General features: G+C 35.8%; 2 protein-coding genes and 1 long non-coding RNA gene across 5 annotated transcripts; all 3 read left to right on the top strand.

Moving 5' to 3' along the window:
* The first annotated feature begins 6,894 nt into the window (after positions 1–6,894).
* Positions 6,895–10,396, top strand: LOC147545830 (uncharacterized). 3 transcript variants are annotated; one of them, XR_015223944.1, is made up of 6 exons: positions 6,895–7,492; positions 7,594–7,658; positions 8,032–8,145; positions 8,277–8,308; positions 9,129–9,276; positions 10,113–10,396. It is a non-coding gene; the product is annotated as an uncharacterized LOC147545830 (long non-coding RNA). The 3 variants fall into 3 exon arrangements; XR_015223943.1 differs by lacking the exon at positions 10,113–10,396 and adding an exon at positions 9,368–9,734 and having other exon boundaries at positions 7,380–7,492; XR_015223942.1 differs by lacking the exons at positions 6,895–7,492; positions 10,113–10,396 and adding an exon at positions 9,368–9,734 and having other exon boundaries at positions 7,518–7,658.
* Positions 10,397–12,548: 2,152 nt separating this feature from the next.
* SPT16 (global transcription factor C) lies at positions 12,549–17,020 on the top strand. Its single transcript, XM_086638367.1, has 2 exons — positions 12,549–12,612; positions 13,442–17,020. Exon 2 carries the CDS (start codon positions 13,509–13,511, stop codon positions 16,686–16,688), a length of 3,180 nt encoding a protein of 1,059 aa, XP_086494493.1. The 5' UTR covers positions 12,549–12,612; positions 13,442–13,508; the 3' UTR covers positions 16,689–17,020.
* A 516-nt stretch (positions 17,021–17,536) lies between these two features.
* On the top strand, positions 17,537–21,319 carry EMB1241 (Co-chaperone GrpE family protein). The gene is made up of 3 exons (XM_086638369.1): positions 17,537–18,140; positions 19,762–20,265; positions 20,883–21,319. The coding sequence occupies exons 1-3, from the start codon at positions 17,886–17,888 to the stop codon at positions 21,111–21,113; spliced, it is 990 nt and encodes a 329-aa protein (XP_086494495.1). The 5' UTR covers positions 17,537–17,885; the 3' UTR covers positions 21,114–21,319.
* The last annotated feature ends 432 nt before the right edge of the window (positions 21,320–21,751 follow it).

Raw genomic sequence — 21,751 nt, forward strand, 5'->3', positions numbered from 1 at the left:
TTGGAGAGAGAAATATGTGTGGGAGAAAATAAAAAAGAAATAAATCTGGAAAAAAGAACGAAAATGGCAAGTTGGTAAATTTTGTAATGGCAATTCTGTAAATTCGTGAAAAGTACAAGGTTTGATGTTAGGTGCGTCAGACTATTTTTCAAAAAATTTCGCATTTCCCGGGAATTTTCGATGGCAATTTTGTAAATTTATGTAAAGTACATAGTTTGATGGGAGGCGTGTCAGATTATTTTTCAGAAATTTTGAGTTTCCCGGGAATTTTTCGATGACCGTTTCATAAATTTCGAAAAGAAGAAGGGTGTTTCGGAAATTCCACCCCCAGCCTGACTTGTTGGACCTGCCCCTCGTTCTTTATCTGCAGTGGGCCTGATACATATTGTTGGGCTGGTTTTGGGCCTTTTGCCCAATCCCTCTCTTTCATATTGTCAGGTTTAGGCCTCTTTCATTATGGTTTAAAATAGACGGCTATCGTGCTCATCACATCTTCATGATGTATCAATGTCTTGTAACGACTAACGTAGATCGTAGTCGATTTCTCAAAAAAAAATGGAGATTTTCTTTCTTAATTGTCAATACAGAGACATTCAAAAATTTTTTGGTCTCCAATGGAGATCTCTGAAATACTCTACTTAATACACGTGTCCCTCTAATTTTAGCATTTTAGAGCGACACTTATGGAGTCTCTAGGAAACACTCTAATTTTAGAGTGTCACTCTTGAGAGTGAGTATCTATTAATAAGTGTTCCACATCATCATAGAGTGTCTAGTGGAGTATCTTGTTAGAGAGTTTTTTAACAAAATCTCTATAAATTCTGAGCGGCGCTCTAAATTTTAGAGTTTGAGTGTCACATTGCAGATGGACACTCTAAGAGTCTAGTTGTCAAGTGTCAATGAAGATTCTCTTTCCTACATGTTAATGTAGAGATACTTTAAAAAAGTAGATAAAAAGTCTAGTTGTCAAGTGTCAATGAAGAGTTTGAGTGTCACATTGGAGATGGACACACTAAATGGAGATCTTTAGAATATCTCCACTTAATGCACATGTCACTCTTTAATTTAATAGATAAGAAGTAGTTAAAAAGCAAGGGGTTTCTATTGGTTAGAATTTTTAACAAAATCTCTATAAATACTAAGTGGCACTCTAAGTTTTAGAGTTTGAGTGTCCCATTGGAGATGCTCTTAGCAAGTAATATTAATTGTAAGTGGTGTGTCCTTTGTTTTCCATGACTTCTAAGTGGTTGCTTTTTGTTTTTATATTATTTCTAAATGTGATATAAATGAGTAATTGTCTATTTTAATTTTAAGTATTTAAATATTAATATTTCATATTAATTCATTAAGCTCATGAGTTTAGGTACAAAAGAACTAAAGTTTATGAATATTTTGTGTCTAAGATATTAACCAAAAACAACTAAGAATCATGAAGGAGAAAGAGATAACATTGCATCACGGAATTTGGTGGTTCTGTGATTATGAGGAAAGAAAGGTGAAAAACATCTAGAAAAAAAGCTTAGGTGATGGATGAGTGATTGAGTGAAAAAGGAGAAAGTCATCGTTAAAATCATAATTTTTTGTAATTATCAGTTGTTTAAGGTTTTCTTTTTAATTATAATTATATTGATCATTATTATATTTGGAGAAAGATCAAAATGCATTTTTTAGTACTTATAAAGTAAGTTCAGAAAAATAAGCTCCAAATTCGGGCTTATTTTTTTGCATTTACTTTGCCACCACTTAAAAGTGATATTTACTTTTTAAGTGGAAAAACAAACAACCTAAAATAGTCGGTTCACGCTTAATAAATGAAAATCACTCAATAAAGTGTAGAAATCAAACGCCATCTTGGTGATTGGAGTAATATATATAGGTGAGTTGGGGGCGGTGTCTCTATTTGAGTGTGAATCGGTTTCCCAGTTTAAGTGAGAATCCAACTAGTTCAACAAAAAAAAAAAAAGTGAGAATCCAACTTGGACGTGTTTAATAATGTCACATCGTCATTTATAAGAAAATGCTTTGGTTTTTAAGGTTTTCTTTTTCAACCCTCTTAAAAATAATCAACTTTTCAAGTAACCCTTAAAGATGACAGATTTTGTGTTTTTTTTTTTATTACTAGGTTTTCTTCGCATCTTACGGACGCGACAGATCCCTCTTGGCTAATGTCATAACATTCTCAAATTCTTCTTACAAATTAAAAACCTCAATAATTTTATAGAAGGGAGAATTGCAGAGAATAAAGAGAAATATAATTGTAGAGAATAGAGAGGGAAACATAATCCTAGCAACAGACTAATTTAGTAGGAAGATTTGTGGGAGAGATCGTGAGAGAGAAAAGTAGAATGAGAAGAAAGTACGACAATAGTTATTTTAGGGATATCCTAACCGTATCTTAAAAAATTTAGTTAATGACACTATTACCCTTCCCTTTTGAATTTATTTACAGAAAGATGGATTTATACCAGACGTCAGATGTGATCTCTATCAAGCTCCCAACAAAAATAGACGACCATACTTATCCAAAATAACCGACTCACTGTTTTTATATATTAGAATTTTTAATTTCTCTCTCATCGATTGATTTCTTACTTTGTGTTTGGACCATAAAGGTTATATAAAGATCCTTAAGATCATCACGTGATACTTACCAAAAAAAAAAAGATCATCATGTGATGCTTAAAGCCATTGTCATGAATTTTCAGTTTCATTGTGAATCGAAATTGTGACCTCAAAATTTTTATGGTAGATGCACAATTTTTACTACGACCTTCATCTTCATTATGGTCATTTTTACAGGGTTAAAATGGAGTATTTCTCTTTTGTACGTATTTTTAGATCATGTGTCATCAGTGTCACAATTTGGATCAACAACGAAAAACAAAATATGTGAGCCTCAACGAGACTCTTTTGCCATAGCGTCAAGAAAGATGTGACGAGTGCATATGTGTGGATGCAATATCCGCTCCCGTTCAGCTGATCTAAATGACCACCTTTAGCTACATCAATAGCAAGACTAACCTCTATATATGTGAAAAAGATAATACAAAAACATACTCCCTCCGTCCCAAATTAAGAGTCCACTATTCCTTTTTTGGATGTCCCAAATTAAGAGTCCCATTCCTAATATATCATATAAAATCCCTTACTTTTCCATGAATACCCTTTCTTTGATATTTTCAATATGTGGTGCATTAGTTGAGCTAATTAAGATATTTGACATTTTCCAATACAAAAGTTGGTTTGTCTTTGTAATCTTTCAATTACTTCAAGAAAATTCAATTACTTTAAGAAAAGTAACATGTATTTCTAGAATGAAAATTATAATCCTTGAATTACTTCAAGAAAAGTTGTTAAATAAATAAGGGTAAACTTGGAAGAAGAAAAAATATGAAAATAAGTTGGATTACCAATATGGGACTCTTAATTTGGGACGGAGGGAGTATGTTTTTTTTGTTGAAAGTACAAAAACAGATGTTGATAAATATGTATGTATGATTAGAAACAAAAATCAGCCCAATAGTATAATATATTGGATATACATCTGCACGCTAACATAGGAGTAGCGAAGTGCTTGACAACTCAAAGTATATTTTATAGAAACCAAAGTTCTATAGTATTAATGTTGGATATTCGTCATATGAGGCAAAAGAACATCAATATCCAGCCTTAACAAAATGTAAAAAAAAGGTGGATGCCAAGTATGTCAGAATTAGGGAGAGCTCTTAGAACCGCGAACATGGCAACACAAACATCCATATTGAGCCTTAACAAAAAGAAAGAAATTGTTGTCTAAATTGGAGAAGATGAAGATCAAAAGACAATAATGGGAGGGAAATTCTAAAGGTGAACCCAAAATTATTTTTTTTGAGGAGAGGAGATGACTTTGACACTTACAAGGGCACCTACAAAACTACCCCAAGGTACCCAAAAATGCTATACGCCACCTAGGTTATGGAATGCCCTTGGGTGAATCTCTTTTAACTTTTAACTCCTCTTTTTCTTTTTCCTTTTTGTTCCGGTTATGAGAACTTTGGTCTTTGACTGAAATGATGAAAAGAGAGAGATACACAATAGGTGCCTATTTTCACTAGAACTATATAAGAAAAGTCTAATTTGGGACCAAATACGAAAAAAAACCCACTCAGGAATAATAATATAAAAAAAACCCAATTTTTAAACTGTTGGCAACACTCTTTTGAAATTGTTGACAACACTTTTGAAACTATGATCACTAGAATCACCTTGCCCAAAAATATGGGACTCTAATATAATCGGCCTTACTAGCATTTTTTTAGATGCCTTTAATCGATCGCTTAAGATAGATAACAAGAAAAAATGAAATTAAAATATTTTTATATTCAAAAGAAGGTTCAGTTCAAAATAAACTAGAAGTCAGCTTTTAACTTATTTTAAGTGCATATTTGAGATCTGTTGGGCGTATTTGAGATCGTGGCGGCAAGACAACCGTATTGTTGTGCTACTAAGAAGGAGAAAGTCTCATTCATCTTCTGCTTCAGACCCTCGATCGAGAGTTTCATGGCTAGTCGTCCATGGAACATCGCATGACCGACCCATCTTCGTATGAAGGTTTTCTTGAAGTCTCATTCGTTTCAGACGATAAAGAGTTTTGGGGAATGAAACCCTTTCCTTTGCTTAAAAAGTGAGAGAGAGAGAGAAAAATAAAATAAAATAAAGCACATGATAGAGAGAGATAACAAGAGAGAAGAAGAAAGAAGGAGAGAAAAAAATAAGAAAAGATAGAGGGAGGTCGAAAGAGAGAAAAAATGATGATGGTGGTCGGAAGTGAGAGATGAAGATTAGGAATAAAAAACAAACCTATGTTTAGATTCAAACAAAGTTATTCGCCTTAAGTCAAAATCTAATTATTTCATTAAAAAAAAATCTAATCACTCGAATTCCCCGTTCCAAAAAAATGTTTTCCCCTACCATTTAGAAGACCCCCTAGTCAATTCTTTTTATGTATGGTAATTTCTCTTGATTCCACCCACATTATTAGTTTTTGTACATGTATTTTATTCCACGTGAAACAAAATTTCCTATATCTTCGGATGTTCCACAAATGCAATTCTTATTTAAGAATATTGCAAGATAAAAATTCTACAATTTTACATTCGATCTTTTATTTTCTTTTTGTTTTATATATTATATCTCCTTTGATTTACTTTTTGTCTGGTCATTTATTTCTTTATTATTTTATTTTTACGTTGTGTTTGCAAAAAAAAAAAACCTATTTCCATGGAGACAAATAATTTCTATGGAAATAGGAAAGTCTACCTGTTTAATACGAAATACACTTCCATTATTTTAATTCTCTAGAATTTTCATGAAATACTCAATTCTTGATTGGTTGGTCTCCTTGAAAATTAGCTCTTATGGAAAGTCGAAAATAAAATGAATTATGTCTAAACTTCTTTTTATATTTAATTTCATTTGAGAACATAAGACCAAAAATGTCACTTAACATCATGAGGGTCTCATATCATTTCAGCAACATAAAGATAAAAATGTTATTTTGACGACATAAGAGATAAGTACGATCTCTTAACTCTGCCCAACATTAGAATTCCAAAACATATGATTATCATATTAATGAAGTTAATTGTCAACAAAATAACAAAATTACATAATTTTACAAAATAACAAATGACAGCTAAATTAAAAAACTAATATTTATACAAAATATTTTCTATGTAAACTCTTTTACTTTCATGTAATTATTTTTCGGATGTAACACACAACTTTTTTTTTTATCTATATAACAAAACAGAACTTGTTTTGGCTGACTAGGACAAAATAAATGCTTGTAGACGGTGAATTGGAAGATGACTTGGACAACCACATTGACAACTCTGGCCCCTTCAAATTAATCTCACCTGTCACCTAAAACGACAAAAGCGTTTCCATCCAATGAAAAATTGACCCAAACCCCTTAGTCTTCCTCCCCGTCTCTCTCCCTCTATCAGTGCGAGACAAAAATGTCCCTTAATATTCCTCCGTAAAGCTATTATACTTCATTCTTCGAAACTCACACCTTCAATTCCTTCTCAGTTTGTTGTCTGCTCAATGGAATTGAAGATTGGGTTTCAGGCGCTTCCAACCATAAGTCTAGCATTATCTTATTCTGCAAAGGTAAGTTCTATAACTTTCTATTAGGGGTTTGCACCACCAAAACATGGTTGTTCTTTACATGATCCGAAACTGATAGATTTATGTTAGGGTTTAGGATACCAAATGTTACGTACAGGCAACCAACCAGAATTTCAGAACACTAATATACTAATTCAAATACATTTGCTGGTATGTCCAATTACTTGTCAAATGCAGTAGGCTAGATCAGGGAAATACCTAATTGTTTTAAGATCAGAAGCACACTTAATATTATGTTGTTCAGTGTTCATGATAATAGTTTTTTTGATTTGAAGCTTTTACTTGATTTTCTTTCTTAATATTTGGGGTTTCATTTGTATAAACAACTGTACTTGCTGTGTTTGTGACAGATTAATTTGAGTAACTTATGGTTTTCACTTTCGTTTGATTGGGTTGTGCTTATACAGAGGAGTCAATATTAGCGAAAACAACCCATCCGACGAAAATGTCAAGATTTATGTAAACTTAAACAAAGCAAAGTCTAATTCATGTTAGATGTGTCTGAATTGATAAATAATGTTTCAGATGGTTGTTTTTCGTGTTTCCTGTTATTTACAACCATTTAATTTGACTCTCTAAATGTTACTCAGCATATAGGTAAATAACCCGACTTTATGTCAAATATTGTACTTTACTTTTTGGTGACTTCCTTGGGCAGTATGCGAGTCGTCCATGATGTTAGAAACGTAGAATTTGTTGGATTCATGTATTTTATACGTATGCATGACCGATTAATTATATAAATTGACACAAAGTATATGAACACACATTGTTATTACCTGCTTACGTAAACTTCTTGATTATAATCCTTAAATCAAGAAGTATTACTCAATATGAAACTGGAGCAATTCGGACGAGGGCAAGCTTGGAATTGGTTTTCAACAGATCTTCCTTGTAATGTTGTTAATGTTGTTCATGTTTGGTAAGTTATTTCATCTTTAATTATTGGTTAATCAACCAAGAACAAAAGTGTTGGTGCAAACTCAAATAATACGGATTGCAAATATAACATGGTAAGGAAGTGACTTGTTAAGAAATAAGAACCTCGGTTTCTTTAATTTGGGTTCAACCAGAAAGAAGAAGAAAGAAATGTTGGGTGAAATTAATTTTGTTGGAATGGACCAAACATTGTTAAGGTCAACACAGATATGTTCATTTACTTAGAAAGGCTTTTGGCTGGTGGTTGTCGTGAAATATTGTACTCCGTCTTATGTTGGGAACGCTCACAAATTTTATGTTTATCATCATTTTCTAATCCTACTCATAATTTTTCCTTCGCCAATTCAATATGGGAGATGTAAGTGTTGGTGGGAGACAACTGGTAAGTTATGTGAACCTGCAACTTGCTGCTTATTTTGTTCGTGTGGACAAGTTTGGAGCACTCCTTATTGTGTTCTAAGATAAGCATATCGGTGGATTCAGGGTTCAGTGCTAATCAGTGTGCATCAATTGCAACTTCAGAAACTTCTCTTTTGATGGTTCCAATGGTATGTCTTGGCGTCTTAAATTTTTTCGAAAAAATTATGCAACGTTAGTATTATTTTATTGTTATCTCAGGAATCTAATAAGAAAGATTCAAAATTGGGACGTGATCGCAATGTTGGTGTAACATTTATTTTTTAGTTACATACAAATATTTTTGTTAAAAATGGTCAATTTCATGGTTGTTGATCTAACACCCCATTGTGGCTGTTTTCGGCGTAAACTAAACTCAGTCAAGTGTATTTGACACATAACATGGTTTTTTTTATCGTTCATATTATGGTTCTAATTTTATTCGTCCATAATATTTTGGTCTGAAAGTCTATTATCGATTAATATCCTTCAATTTCTTACTTGTGTGTATAACTATATTTGCAGGACATCATTATGGAAATCAATATGGCAATTGGCGTTGCCGAGGCCACTAGCGAGGAATGCAAAACCCTAGCTTCACAATACACGGAAATGATGTTGGAAATGTTGATAGGCCAGGTTTATTATCTACGTCGGACTAATACTAGCTACATTCTTTTTCGTTGAAAAGCTTGTGTTTGTACTGGATTAGCCAAATGGTTTGTGAGCCTTCGTAACAGAATTGTTTTCTTTGTGTTTTCCAATTGCAGCCTCAACCAAAGAACATATGCTCCTAATTGAGGTATGCACAAGTGAGGGTCAACCCTTATTTTGTTAGTATAAGATTGACATTAAAATGGTCAGGATGAGTTGTTTTTGTGACATGGACAAAGTAAAGTCTCATTATCAAGAATATAATATTTAAGGCCTTTTCTGTCATTGCTAAATGTTAACCCAATGTGTACCTATTTTACTTGATAGACACCAAATTAGTTCTTGTGTGAAAATCCTTAGGCTGAAATCTGTACATGATTCAGGGTTTAAATTCACATGAATCAGGTATAGATCTTTTAACAAATAAACCTGTGCTTAAGTAGTTTCATTTCCAGATGTCATAATTTCCCGATAAAGAATGAAATGCAGGATTCTGTGAGACGTCTTCATGTGTTCATACCACACGGTTTTTTAACCCTAATTATATCTTAGTTTAGGTTTTCCGACTAATATAGTCCTCAATTCTTTAAAGTATTTTGATTTATGTGAATCAACATGGTTGTCCAATTGTGCAATAGAAAGATGAGTTAGAGGTGATGGAAATATTATATGTGCCACTTGACACCCATCTACTTGTGTAAAATGATTGAAAAAATCCAAGCTAATCCTTTGGACATTCACTTCGTCTGTTACTTTATGTAATTTGTTTTTAAGAGATGGACATTTGTAGTTAGTGGTGATGGACATTCACAGGTGATTTGTGTTATTTGTAGTTATCCATTTGTATCAATAATAATCAGTAATTTTAAATTTTCTTGTTAATCATGGTGTATGGTTAAACCACATTTCTTTGTTTTATGGTTACAGTCAATGTGTGGTTATTCTTTTTTTCCTTTTATCATATAAAGTGAAGGTAATCCTCGCAAATTTATCCAAGGATGGATCGACTGAGAGCTTGAGGAAGGATGGAAGGATACAAGTCCTGACTATATTGCAGCTAAACCGTTTCCATTCCATGAATTGGAAGCTGAATGAGGAACCTAATCACTGAACAAGGTTGGTTTGTAATTTACTACAGTTAGTTATGTTGGACTGCATCACTGTTCTCTTAGTGGCTTGATAACTATGTTTTAAATGGAAGTTGTAGGTAGTCGTGAGACATGTTGAATCCATGAAGATTGAAGATTGAGTTGTTGTTAACTGCTCCATGTGATACATGGAGTCTTATACAAAATCTAATCAAATGTGGACAACAGAAAGGAATTGTGAAGTTCGAATTCCTATGCTATATACCTTGTTGTATTACATTTTTATCTCCAATATTGTGTTCATAGATGCTCTATTTGATGTACTCGAAGAGAGGCGAGACGACACCCTACTCACTCGATGTGATCCAAAATGTCGAATGCTTGAGATCTAAACTTAGTTTTGAAAGTAACGATACAGTTTTGGAATTTCAAAACGAAATATATAAACTCCAATTTAAATGTAGAATGAAATTTTTCCCCAAATAATTTTATGTGCAATTGTTAAGAATTAAGAAATTTGGTTTTATTTTAGTGAAGGTAAGTGATGTTTTAATGCCATGCATAATGTGGTTTATTATTTCATTCACAAGAATTGGAATAGTTTAGAAATGACAAATGTAGTATATGAAAACCAAGCAAAACATTGTACCTTCATATCTGCTAATTTAATCAGTCCAATGATTTTCGTCACTAAGCACAAAGACGGTCTTCTAGAGTATAATGAGTATGTACTTTCAACAAAAAAAAAAAAAGATTATGTCAATTATGATCCAAAGCAAGTATAGTCTTTCTCCTTTCTACTTTCTATCACTAGGTTGATTGTTTCGACTGCTTGATGTTATATAGATGATGTGTGGTATGCAGGTAAGTAGAAGGTGGTGATGGACATAGACGAGTAGGCAGAGCGAATGATGGGTTTTCTCAGTATTCCCTTGAACTCATTTTTATTTGTTGAAAGGTAAGGGGAAAGGATCCGAATAGCGACTTGGGTATTCAAAGTTTGACTGGATAGGCAGATGGTAATTTTATGTGTTAACCATGTAAACTGTTGTATCCTTACCTTTACCTAAGATTTCAAGCCAATGAGGCTTCTTTGTGATCTTGATTTACCTTTACATAAATGAGAATATAACTAGATTAGACGTAAACATCTATTACATTTCTCCACCGTCGAAACAATTTAAACCCTGTCAACTACACCAGGTTTCTTTGTAGATCACTAAGAAGTATCGTGCTGAAGACACGGGCTATACCTAGTTGGAATACAAAACACAACCTTAGTGCTATTTAAGTCAAAGTTTTTGTTTTCTCAATTAATTTTGTTTGATAGTACAATCAAGTAAAATATATACATATATACATATATTATGTTGCACAGTAAGATCTTAAAAGCCTAAACAATGTTCTGTACAAAAGCACAAGTGTTGATAGAGGATCAAATTCAAGATGGTGTGGACATGTGTGGGTTGAGCATATATCCAACTGAGGCGCATAGAACTTTTGTTCTAAGATACATACTTCGTATAAAAATCAGGCAAAAATATCTTGTACCTGAACCAGTGGCTCATTATTCCTAAGAAGTGCGGAAGATGACTGAAACATGCTATTGAAATACTTTATAGAGACAACGATGACCCGACTGTCACGAACATTAATGAAAGGCTAGAATTGGCAGTTAATTAGATGTATAAATAGAATGTAGTTTTAACAAGCATATCTACCCTTCCACTTCTAATCTTGGCTGTAAAGATTATAGTTCAAATCTCCAATGCTACACTCTATCAAACACTCCATTAGAATGTGAAATCATTTACTATAGAGACTCTTAAATGGAACACTCTTCTTGACTTTTATCTGTGCCAGCTCATCACACACTAAAATTTAAACAAATTGAAAACTTTCATTTTAACTATTTATTTCCATTTAAATTTAAATTGTCATGTGTATCAGATAGATATTTTTTTTAGAAATCGACTAGGATTTGCGTTAGTCGTTACAAGGCATTTTTTTAGTAAAACCACAATTAATTCATAAGTGAAATCGATCACAATATTACATAATAAGATAATTCTTATTCCTCTAAGAACTACACGAAACTTACATAAGTAAAGTTCTACACGAAACTTTCGAACGTAAAGTGTCTCATGAAGGGAAAGGAATTGACAACACAGACTCAAAGAAAATATCCTAAAGGTCGAAAAATAAAACGATCCTTAAGATCGATAATGAAAAGACCCTAAAGGTCGACAAGATTATTGAACTAAGACTAAAAGTGCACCAGCCGAGAGAACTACCGCCGCCATTACCGGGAAGTCACCGCCACCACTGAAGAGCCGTCAACTATGTTATACTATTAATATTGAAATCTTGATCGTTCTTTACTCTTTAGTAAATTCATCTTCAATCTTCTTGATATGTTCATCGTAGAAATCGGCAACAGTTAATCTTCTTTTCTCACGATCATCTATACCTATACTTTGATAACGTTCGATAATACGATGGAGATTATCCAAGTTATGGGGATACACATCAAGACGATCACCAGATGATTCGTAGATAATCATGCATACATCAATGATATAGAGTATAAAGAATACATCAATTTTCTTCTTCAAACCGTTTTCTTCTTTTAAGAAAAGTAGAGATCCTATGCCTTTCATAGGTAATGAGTTTCAAGTTCTATGTAGAACGTCCCATTCCGTAGAGAGAGAGAGGGAAAAAGAAAGAGTTCTAGTAAATTATTTTTGTTTCTATTTGGATGAAGAAGGGGGAAGGAGTTAGTTACCAATTCAGAAAAAATGTAATTCTTGATAAATATCAAAGTGAAATTTCTTTAACATTTCTTTATGTTGATGAAGGAAGGACTAGGGTAAGTAATGAAAACAACTCGCTCTAAGAAAGAAAGGAGAAGATATTCCGGCGAAGGGACACCTCTTCGCCGGAGGATAACAATGAACAAAAACGGTTGGCTCTCTCTAAAAAGCGGTTATTTAGAGAGAGAGTTTACAAGGCATTGATACATATGGAATAGAATTATTTTAGAGATCTTGAAGATACTATTTTTGGGATTTTTCTATCTTGTCACTTCGGAAAAAAACATAGGAAATGATGGTGGGGCAATAATTCAAGGGTAAATCACTAATTAACAAGGGTAAGTAAGACGGTAAACTTAATTTTGGCGCGCAATTAAGTAAACGGGGATTATATCATCTAGAAAATAACAACAGCGGCCAAGGGTAACTTCGTCATTTAACAGATGATTATTGCCTATATAAATCGTTAACCGCCTAAATCATTCTTAAAGTAATCGGCCTCTCTCTCTCTCTCTCGTTCCGACGCAGTTTGAATCTCTTCCTCTCGAATCGTGTAAGTTTTTCTACATCTTGATTTTTCTTAATTTTTTCATTGTTTGATCTTTCTTTTATCTCTTCTTCTGAAATTTCTATGTTTGGGTCGATTTTTTTTTTCTGTTTCGTCATTTTGTACTGTAAAGTGGAAACCCTAACCCTAATATACTTTCCCCTTTCGAAGAGACCCAAAGCTCACAGATTTAAGGGTAACTTGAAATTTTACCTTCGGAGGAAGAAGATAGTTTCTCTTGGGCTAATCTTTGGTAGAAGTAGAAATTGAGTGCTTTTATTTTCAATTGTTTTGCTTGATTTTGTGGGTCTATTATTTCTGTGAATAAATGTTGGAACCCTAACCCTAGATTTAGAATGGGGTTTCTGTTCTAGAAAGAAAGGGGGATAAAGGGTGAAAATTTATGCCTTTCTTCTTTCATCAAGTATGGTTCGGGGGTCGGGAATCCATTACTTACCTAGATTCAGAAATTCCCGTGATTGATTTTCTAGATTTAAATATAATTTACTATTTATGTTTCTGAACTGTTAAAATTATTTCCCTCTTATGCTAATTGTTACTTCTGGATCTAGTGGATTAATCAGCATTAACATATAATGAAACTGAAGCAGAACATTTTTTTAGTTTGCACTGTGATGTATACATAACATTCATATTTTTATTTGTATACCCAATCAACAAAGGTCCGAAACTTGCCCTCGTTGGAGGTTCTTTGTAAATTTATACTTCAATTTATCTTTATCTGATTAGATATATAACCAGCATGTGTCGTTTTTGTTGTGCTGAAAGTTATGAATGTTTGTTCTTATCCTTATTTTTTTTTTCTGGAACAGGTCCTCTATGTTTTTTGGGCGTCCATTGTTGGGCTAGTAGCTGATTTTGAGTTCGTGTAGTTATTCAATGGCGGCAAATGGAAATGTCCCGGGAGGAAGCAGCGATTATGAAATCAATCTTGAAAGCTTCAGCAAGCGTTTGAAGGCATTTTATTCTCATTGGACAGAACACAGAGCAGATTTCTGGGGTTCATCGGATGTACTTGTCATTGCAGCACCTCCTGCTTCTGATGATTTGAGGTACTTGAAGTCTTCTGCTCTGAATTTGTGGTTGCTCGGGTTGGAATTTCCAGAGACTATTATTGTGTTTATGGAGAAGCAGATTCACTACTTGTGTAGTCAAAAGAAAGCATCTCTGCTTGAAGTGTTGAGACAACCCACGAAGGATAGTATCGGTGCTGAAACTGTGATGCATGTAAAGGCTAAGAACAATGATGGAACTGCATTGATGGATGCCATATTTCAGGCAATCTCGAAATCTGCCGTTAAGGGAACTCCAGTTGTTGGGCACATTGCAAAAGAAGCTCCTGAAGGGAATCTGTTGGAGACATGGACTGAAAAACTAAAAGCCTCTGATTTTCAGCTTATAGATGTTACAAACGGGTTCTCAGAGATGTTTGCTGTTAAAGATGCAACAGAGCTCACTAATGTGAAGAAGGCTGCATTTCTCACTTCTTCGGTGATGAGGAACTTTGTGGTGCCTAAACTTGAGCAGATTATTGACGAGGAAAACAAGGTTTCTCATTCATCATTGATGGATGACACAGAGAAAGCCATTATGCAACCAGCAAAAGTTAAGGTAAAGCTGAAAGCAGATAATGTTGATATTTGTTATCCACCTATTTTCCAAAGTGGGGGAAAGTTTGATCTCAAACCGAGTGCTTCAAGCAATGATGAGAACTTGTATTATGATTCGACGAGTGTGATTATTTGTGCCATTGGGGCTCGTTATAGCAGCTACTGCTCAAATGTTGCCAGAACATTTCTGATTGATGCCAATGAATTGCAAAGCAAAGCATATGAGGTTCTCCTGAAGGCTCAAGAGGCGGCAATTAGCGCATTAAAGCCAGGGAGCAAGGTTAGTGCTGCCTACGAAGCAGCACTTGCTGTGGTTGAGAGAGATGGACCTGAATTTGCTGCTAATCTCACAAAATCTGCAGGGACGGGAATAGGTCTGGAATTTCGTGAATCTGGTCTTAGCCTTAATTCCAAGAATGACAGGGTAGTGAAAGCAGGAATGGTATTTAATGTCTCACTTGGGTTTCATAATTTGGAAGCACAGACTAAAAATCCAAAGACGGAGAAGTTCTCTCTGTTGCTTGCAGATACGGTTCTTATCACTGAAAAGCTTCCAGAAGTTCTAACCACAATCAGTTCTAAGGCTGTAAAGGATGTCGCATACTCTTTCAATGAAGATGAGGAGGAAGAAGAAAAGCCGAAAGGCAAAGCGGAGCCTAATGGTATCGATGCCTTATTGTCCAAGGCGACTCTCAGATCAGACAACCAAGAGATATCGAAGGAGGAGCAGCGGAGGCAACACCAGGCAGCCCTTGCTCGCCAGAAAAATGAAGAGACAGCGAGGAGGTTGGCTGGTGGTGGGTCTGGTGCAGGAGATGGTCGTGGTTCAGCGAAGGCTTCAAGCGACCTGATTGCATATAAAAGTGTAAACGATGTCCCTCCTTCTAAGGAATTGATGATTCAGATTGACCAGAAGAACGAAGCCATTCTGTTACCTATTTATGGGAGTATGGTCCCCTTTCATGTCGCCACCATCAAGAGTGTCAGCAGTCAGCAAGACAACCGAACAAGTTATATCAGAATTATTTTCAACGTTCCAGGGACTGCATTCAATCCTCATGATGTGAACTCCTTGAAGTTCCAAGGTTCTATATATTTGAAGGAGGTCTCATTTCGCTCTAGGGACGCCAGGCATATTAGTGAAGTGGTGCAGTTGATCAAAACTCTCCGCCGGCAGGTTGCTTCTAGGGAGTCTGAAAGAGCTGAGAGGGCAACCTTGGTTACCCAGGAGAGGCTGCAGTTAGCAGGCACCAAGTTTAAGCCCGTCAGGTTGTCTGATCTGTGGATCCGTCCCCCTTTTGGAGGTAGAGGAAGAAAGCTGACTGGTACTCTTGAAGCCCATGTAAATGGGTTCCGATATTCTACATCAAGGCCTGATGAGAGGGTGGACGTAATGTATGGGAACGTTAAACACGCGTTCTTCCAGCCTGCCGAGAAAGAGATGATCACTCTCCTGCACTTCCATCTGCACAACCACATTATGGTGGGGAACAAAAAGACTAAAGACGTCCAGTTTTACGTTGAAGTGATGGATTCAGTCCAGACCTTGGGGGGGAGCAAGAGATCTGCCAATGACCCAGATGAGATCGAGGAAGAACAACGAGAGAGGGATAGGAAAAACAGGATCAACATGGACTTCCAGAATTTTGTTAACAAAGTTAATGACCTCTGGGATCAGCCTCAGTTCAGAGGGCTTGACCTTGAATTTGACCAGCCATTGAGGGAGCTTGGATTCCATGGAGTGCCCCATAAGGCATCAGCCTTTATCGTCCCAACTTCTAGTTGTCTTGTGGAGCTTGTAGAAACACCATTCCTTGTGGTTACGCTAAGCGAAATTGAAATTGTAAATCTGGAACGAGTTGGACTTGGACAGAAGAACTTTGACATGACGATTGTGTTTAAGGACTTCAAACGTGATGTGCTTCGAATTGATTCAATTCCTACTTCCTCTCTTGATGGCATAAAGGAGTGGCTAGACACCACAGATCTCAAATACTATGAGAGTAGGCTGAACCTGAACTGGAAGTCCATTTTGAAGACGATTACAGATGACCCAGAGAAGTTCATTGAGGATGGAGGATGGGAATTCCTCAACCTGGAGGCGAGCGACTCAGATTCAGAAATGTCTGAAGACTCAGATCAAGGGTATGTACCATCAGATGTGCAATCTGAATCGGAGTCAGAAGAAGAAGATGATGATAGTGAGTCAGTGGTAGAGTCAGATGACGACGAAGAGGAAAATTCAGAGGAAGATGTGTCAGAGGACGAGGGGAAGACATGGGAGGAGTTGGAGAGGGAGGCTAGCAATGCAGACAGGGAGAGGGGTGGCGAGTCAGACAGCGAAGACGAAAGAAGAAGGCGGAAAATGAAGGCGTTCGGGAAGACTAGGGTTCCTGATAGGAGAGACCCGAGGAGTGGTGGCCCTCCCAAGAGAGCCAAGATGAGGTAAAAAGACAAGGTGCAGGTAGAAGACTGAGCCGATTCTATGTTTAATTCGATAGTAACTAGTAGGAATTATGATGATGCAGCAGTAGCAGAGGTAGTAGTAGTAGTAGCTACTGAAGCAGAGTGGAAGTATGAATGATGGAACCTCTTCCTTGGGTTGACAGGAAGCTCATCAGATGAAGGTTATCAAGTTTGTCAGGATCTGAATTTTTGTTTATATTTTTCTTATCTCTCTGTCTCTATTTGTCTGCTTTAGTCTCTCTATTATATGAAATGAATCGATGTTAAGTTTTGGATATTTCTGGCTTTATCAATGGGACAAGTTTTTTTAAATCATACCTTCTGGCTTCTCTAACTGTGGGGTACCAGGGTTTCTCATCAAGGAAATTCAGGTCTTGCCCTCTTTTGAATGTTGTAACTCAAGTCAAAGTATCTATGCCATAATTTGGTTCTTTTCGAGAACCTACTTGTCTAAAATATAATTGGGAGAAAATCAAGTTTTCTCTTCAAAGATGAATGGATACTCGAAATAAGATGTTAATCTAGTTAGAACATCGTTGGGCGAGACCTGAAGTCCAGTTGGAATCCAACATGGACTATAAGATCTTGGTCCCTAATCTCTAACATTGTTGGACGACACCTTTGTTTTCTACGTTAGAGTTTGCCCCGTTAAATGTAAATGCTGGGGACATTCGAGTCTATTAAACTTTTGTTCAGATCTTGGCTCTCATTTTTTTTTTTTGAATTGTTTAGCGTGTGCCTCGAACCCTTTGATCTCTAGGTGGAAGATTATACCCTCTTACCCTTGGCTCTTATTTCTCATTAACATTGTTGGACGAGACCTAGTTGTCTAGGTCAGAGTTTGCCCAATAATTTTGTGCATTTATTACTTCTATGTCTTTTTCTTTAGTTTGCAATAAGCTTTGAACCCGTGAGATGTCGGGGACATTCGTGTGTATCAAACTTTCCTTCCTTCACTCCTTGTCCCTCTAAACCAAATTGATAGAGAGATGCCAAAACGGTGAAATAAAACTCCATATATCCAAGCAGAAAATCATTTTCTCTTCCTCAGCGGCCAAACAGACCCTAAAATCCTATTCCTGGTTCAGGGCAGGGAAAAATCGCATTTTCAAGAACCCTCTAAATCCCAAGTAATAATCTCCCTTGCCGCGGTCTCTTATCTTTCTCTCTCTAAATTTCGATGGCTACAATCTCAAGAACTTCATCTTTTCTCCAAGCTACAACAGGTCTAACCACCACATCCTTGGATACCCCAAGACCTTTTCTATGCTTATCTTTCAGAAGTAGTAGACCCACTTCAAGAAATTGGTCTCAATTAAAACTTAACAATCTCTTCAACTCTAATCCAGTTTGGGTTCAGAAGCTCACCCCACTTCATGCCCATGAAGAAACTACAGAGACTGCTGAGGTTGAAGAGGAAGAAGCTCAAATAGAGGTACTTTTCTTATCTTATTGAAGTTTTCTTTTTCTACCATTTACTCCCCTTGTTATCAGGGACTATGGGTTTCTTTGGTTGGTGAGTTGTGAGTATAAAGTTTCAAGTTTTAATTGGATTTCATGGTTATCTTTGTTGAAACTAGTTTTGTGAATATGGGTAGTTGTTTGTGTGGTATGAAGTCCTTAACTTATCAAATGCCTCTTTTTTTTCCTCTAGATTTGTTTGGCTGGAAATGATTGAGGGTTTATATGGTTAATTGATGCTAAGTTTAGTTCAAAGTTTGGGTTTTTATGCTAATTGCTATTCTTAATTCTTACAAGTCCTTTATATTTATACCAACACAGTGAAATTGAGTACTCCAATTTTAACCTAAAGTCATTCTATATACACTTTTTGTGACTGATATAATTACAAGTGTTAAATGAAACACTTCCTTCGCTTTCAAGTTAGAACTTCCTTTTGGTTTTGTTGGCATAATTCTGTTCTTACCGTTTTGGTTCACCTGAACTGATTATGCACATGAAGTAGTATTGGCACGAAATGCCCACTTCTTGTTAGAATATGTATATCCGACGTGTAGTTGAAGCTTATGTCGTTGCTAAACGAGAAATACATATATGTCGTGTTTGGACTTCAGTGAAGGTTACTGCTGCAATACATCACTTAAAAGTGCCAACTTGAGCAATTCAATGGATTTGTTATTGCGAATACCAAATACGTCCGGAAAATGTTTTTTATATGGTAATTATCACACCATTTTATGCATCGGACAAACTTTCAGCTCTAAGTTAGTATTGAATTATGTGGATACTGAACACAATCTATGACAGTGGCTGTTAGAAGCGCTGTCTGGATGATCGTATCCTGGTATGATTTATCTTCACTTTGCCTCACTATTTTTCTCGGAGATGAGAAGGTACTAGCTGTACACTTGTACTAAAGTAGTAGCAATTAAAGGCATCTTTATTTCGACTATAGGCGTATTTGAAGCTTGCAATGTCCATTCATTTGGCTCGATTTTTATTTATAACCTCAAACTTTTATCTGTCAACTGGTCCTACAATTTGTTCACTCAAATTTGCAAATAAACTTTTTATGAATTAGGTTATTCTACTATCTTGGGTATTCTGTATCGGCTGTACAGCCGATAGATACGAGTTTGGTACTAAGTTTTGCTAAGAGGATGAGATCCACACATTTCAGATAGTTCTCTTAAAATGCAGCTCCCATCCTGAACTGATAACCTCGTAAGAATGTTTAAGCACTCCCACCAGATAATTTAGTGTCTGATGTTAAGGGGTCTGATCCTTCATTGGTTAGCAGTTAATGAACCATACATTCTTTTTTTTTTTATGTGGGCTTAGTGGCGTACTACATCTACACAGAACGATGCATAGATGTTTGTATAAGTAATGGTACCGAGATGTTTTTTATAGTTAAAACTTAGTGTATGCTTGACCCTATTATGACATCCTTTACTTTGGGCTAGTGGGTTCTATGGTTCCAAGTATTCATCTTGTACGAATTGTTGTGAAACTGTATATATTGTCGAACTTTCTCTTCAAGCAAAATTTTGTTTACTTTGTGTTTATGGTGTTTCAAAATGTACTTTGCACAGGAAATTTCTGAGGATGAGATTCCTCTTGAAGATGGTTCTGTCGATGCTGAAGCAAAATCAGCTTCAGTCATCGCGGCATCACTTGAGATATATAAAGAAGCTTTGGCAAATAATGATGAGTCCAAGGTGGCTGAAATAGAAGCTTTGATCCAATCAATTGAAGAAGAGAAAACATCTCTTGCAGAGCAAGTGGAAAATTTGACAGAGGAACTTGCCTTGGCGAGGGACCGGACTCTTAGGATCAGTGCCGATTTTGATAATTTCCGAAAGAGAACAGAGAGAGAACGACAATCACTAGTGACAAATGTGCAAGGGGAGGTTATCGAGAGTCTGTTGAGTGTCTTGGATAATTTTGAGAGGGCTAAGTCACAAATTAAGGCAGAGACTGAAGGAGAGGAGAAGATCAATAATAGCTACCAGAGCATTTATAAGCAGTTCATGGAGGTTCTGGGGTCACTCGGCGTTGTTCCTGTGGAGACGGTCGGGAGCCCGTTTGATCCCTTGGTGAGTTTCTTTATTTCATCGAGCGTATATGTTTTTTTAAATTTAAACACTTATATTATGAATGCCTATAAGATTTAATTGTTAAGAGATATCTTAGGCCAACAATAAGTAGTTGTATTAGATGATCATATATATCTAATACTACATCACAGTACTTCTTGATCTGCAACTTATCTCTCTCTCTTAGGAAGCAGCATAATGGCTTGCAGTCTTAGAGACTTAGACCATCTTCTACCATCTCATATATTTTTCCTACCTACCTATAGCAGAGATAGGTATGAATGACGGAAGTCCTTTCCTATAAATAAGGGCTGTTCGAATCTCATAATAATGAATTATGGTGATCGTTCACTACTTTTCAGCAAGAATGGAGTTTATTTGGAAGGGGTTTCTTTTAGTTCATTGAAGTTCTATACTTCTATTCACTCTCTCGAAGATTTATCTGAACTCTTTGTTGTTTATTTTGCTTATTTCTAAGATTGTAAACCTTCCGAAAGGACATTGGAAAGGAGATTCTCCAAATTTTACTTGAAGATGAAAATTTACTTGATCTACTAGCCACGTTCTTTTGTTCTGCTTGTGTGATGTGACAATAATTTGTTTTGGTATAAAAACAGTTGCATGAAGCGATAATGCGTGAGGACTCGGAGGAGTTTGAGGAAGGAATTATACTTCAAGAATTCCGGAAAGGGTTCCAATTGGGCGAGAGACTTTTGCGGCCGTCAATGGTGAAAGTCTCAGCCGGTCCAGGCCCAGCAAAGCCAAACGAAACATCCGTACCATCTGAAGATGCAAGCAATGGAACTAGCGAGGAAGAGGAGATCACTGCTGAAGAACAATCTGCTTAAATCATTTCAAATTTTCTTAAGATTAAGTCAGTTAAGAGAGAGGTGATAGGTAAAGGATGAACTGTTTATTCTGAGGAAGTGGTAATTGTAGCAGTAATTGGCCAGATTTTTTTTGGGGATTTGATAAATACTTTTCTTTGAATTTCAAAGAACACATTGATTTGTAGATTTGTTTTCATTTTTATCCAGCTGATCTCATAATGTCATGTCTGTAGTTGTGAACCTCTGTTTCCTAATCCCTCCATTTTTGCAGTTTCTAGGGCAATTTTTTTTTTCCAATTAGTACTATGTATGGTTGTTTTTAATTCTTATTAATTGATAAAGTTTTTAATCATTGTCCGACGAGCCGAACTCTTGTGTGACACCAAAACTAATACCTATTTTTTTTCTTCTTCGTCTCTTCCTTCACTCGGTACCACCAACGCCAAAGAGTACCACCATCTTCCCTATCATCCCTCCGTCTTCATGACCAGGAATGTCGCGTCTTCTTATAAAATCTTCACTTTCTTTTTCCCTTTTTTTAATAAAATTATTTAAATGGCCGACAGACACAAAGAATGAGATACATCAACAAAAAAAAAGTTTGAGGAGAAGTACTAGATGATGATCCCTTTCTTTATCTCTCTCTCTCTCTCTCT

Source organism: Eschscholzia californica, unplaced genomic scaffold (assembly GCF_041429995.1).
Source record: "Eschscholzia californica isolate CP2 unplaced genomic scaffold, dmEscCali1.0.p SCAF_4, whole genome shotgun sequence".
NCBI lineage: Eukaryota > Viridiplantae > Streptophyta > Magnoliopsida > Ranunculales > Papaveraceae > Eschscholzia > Eschscholzia californica.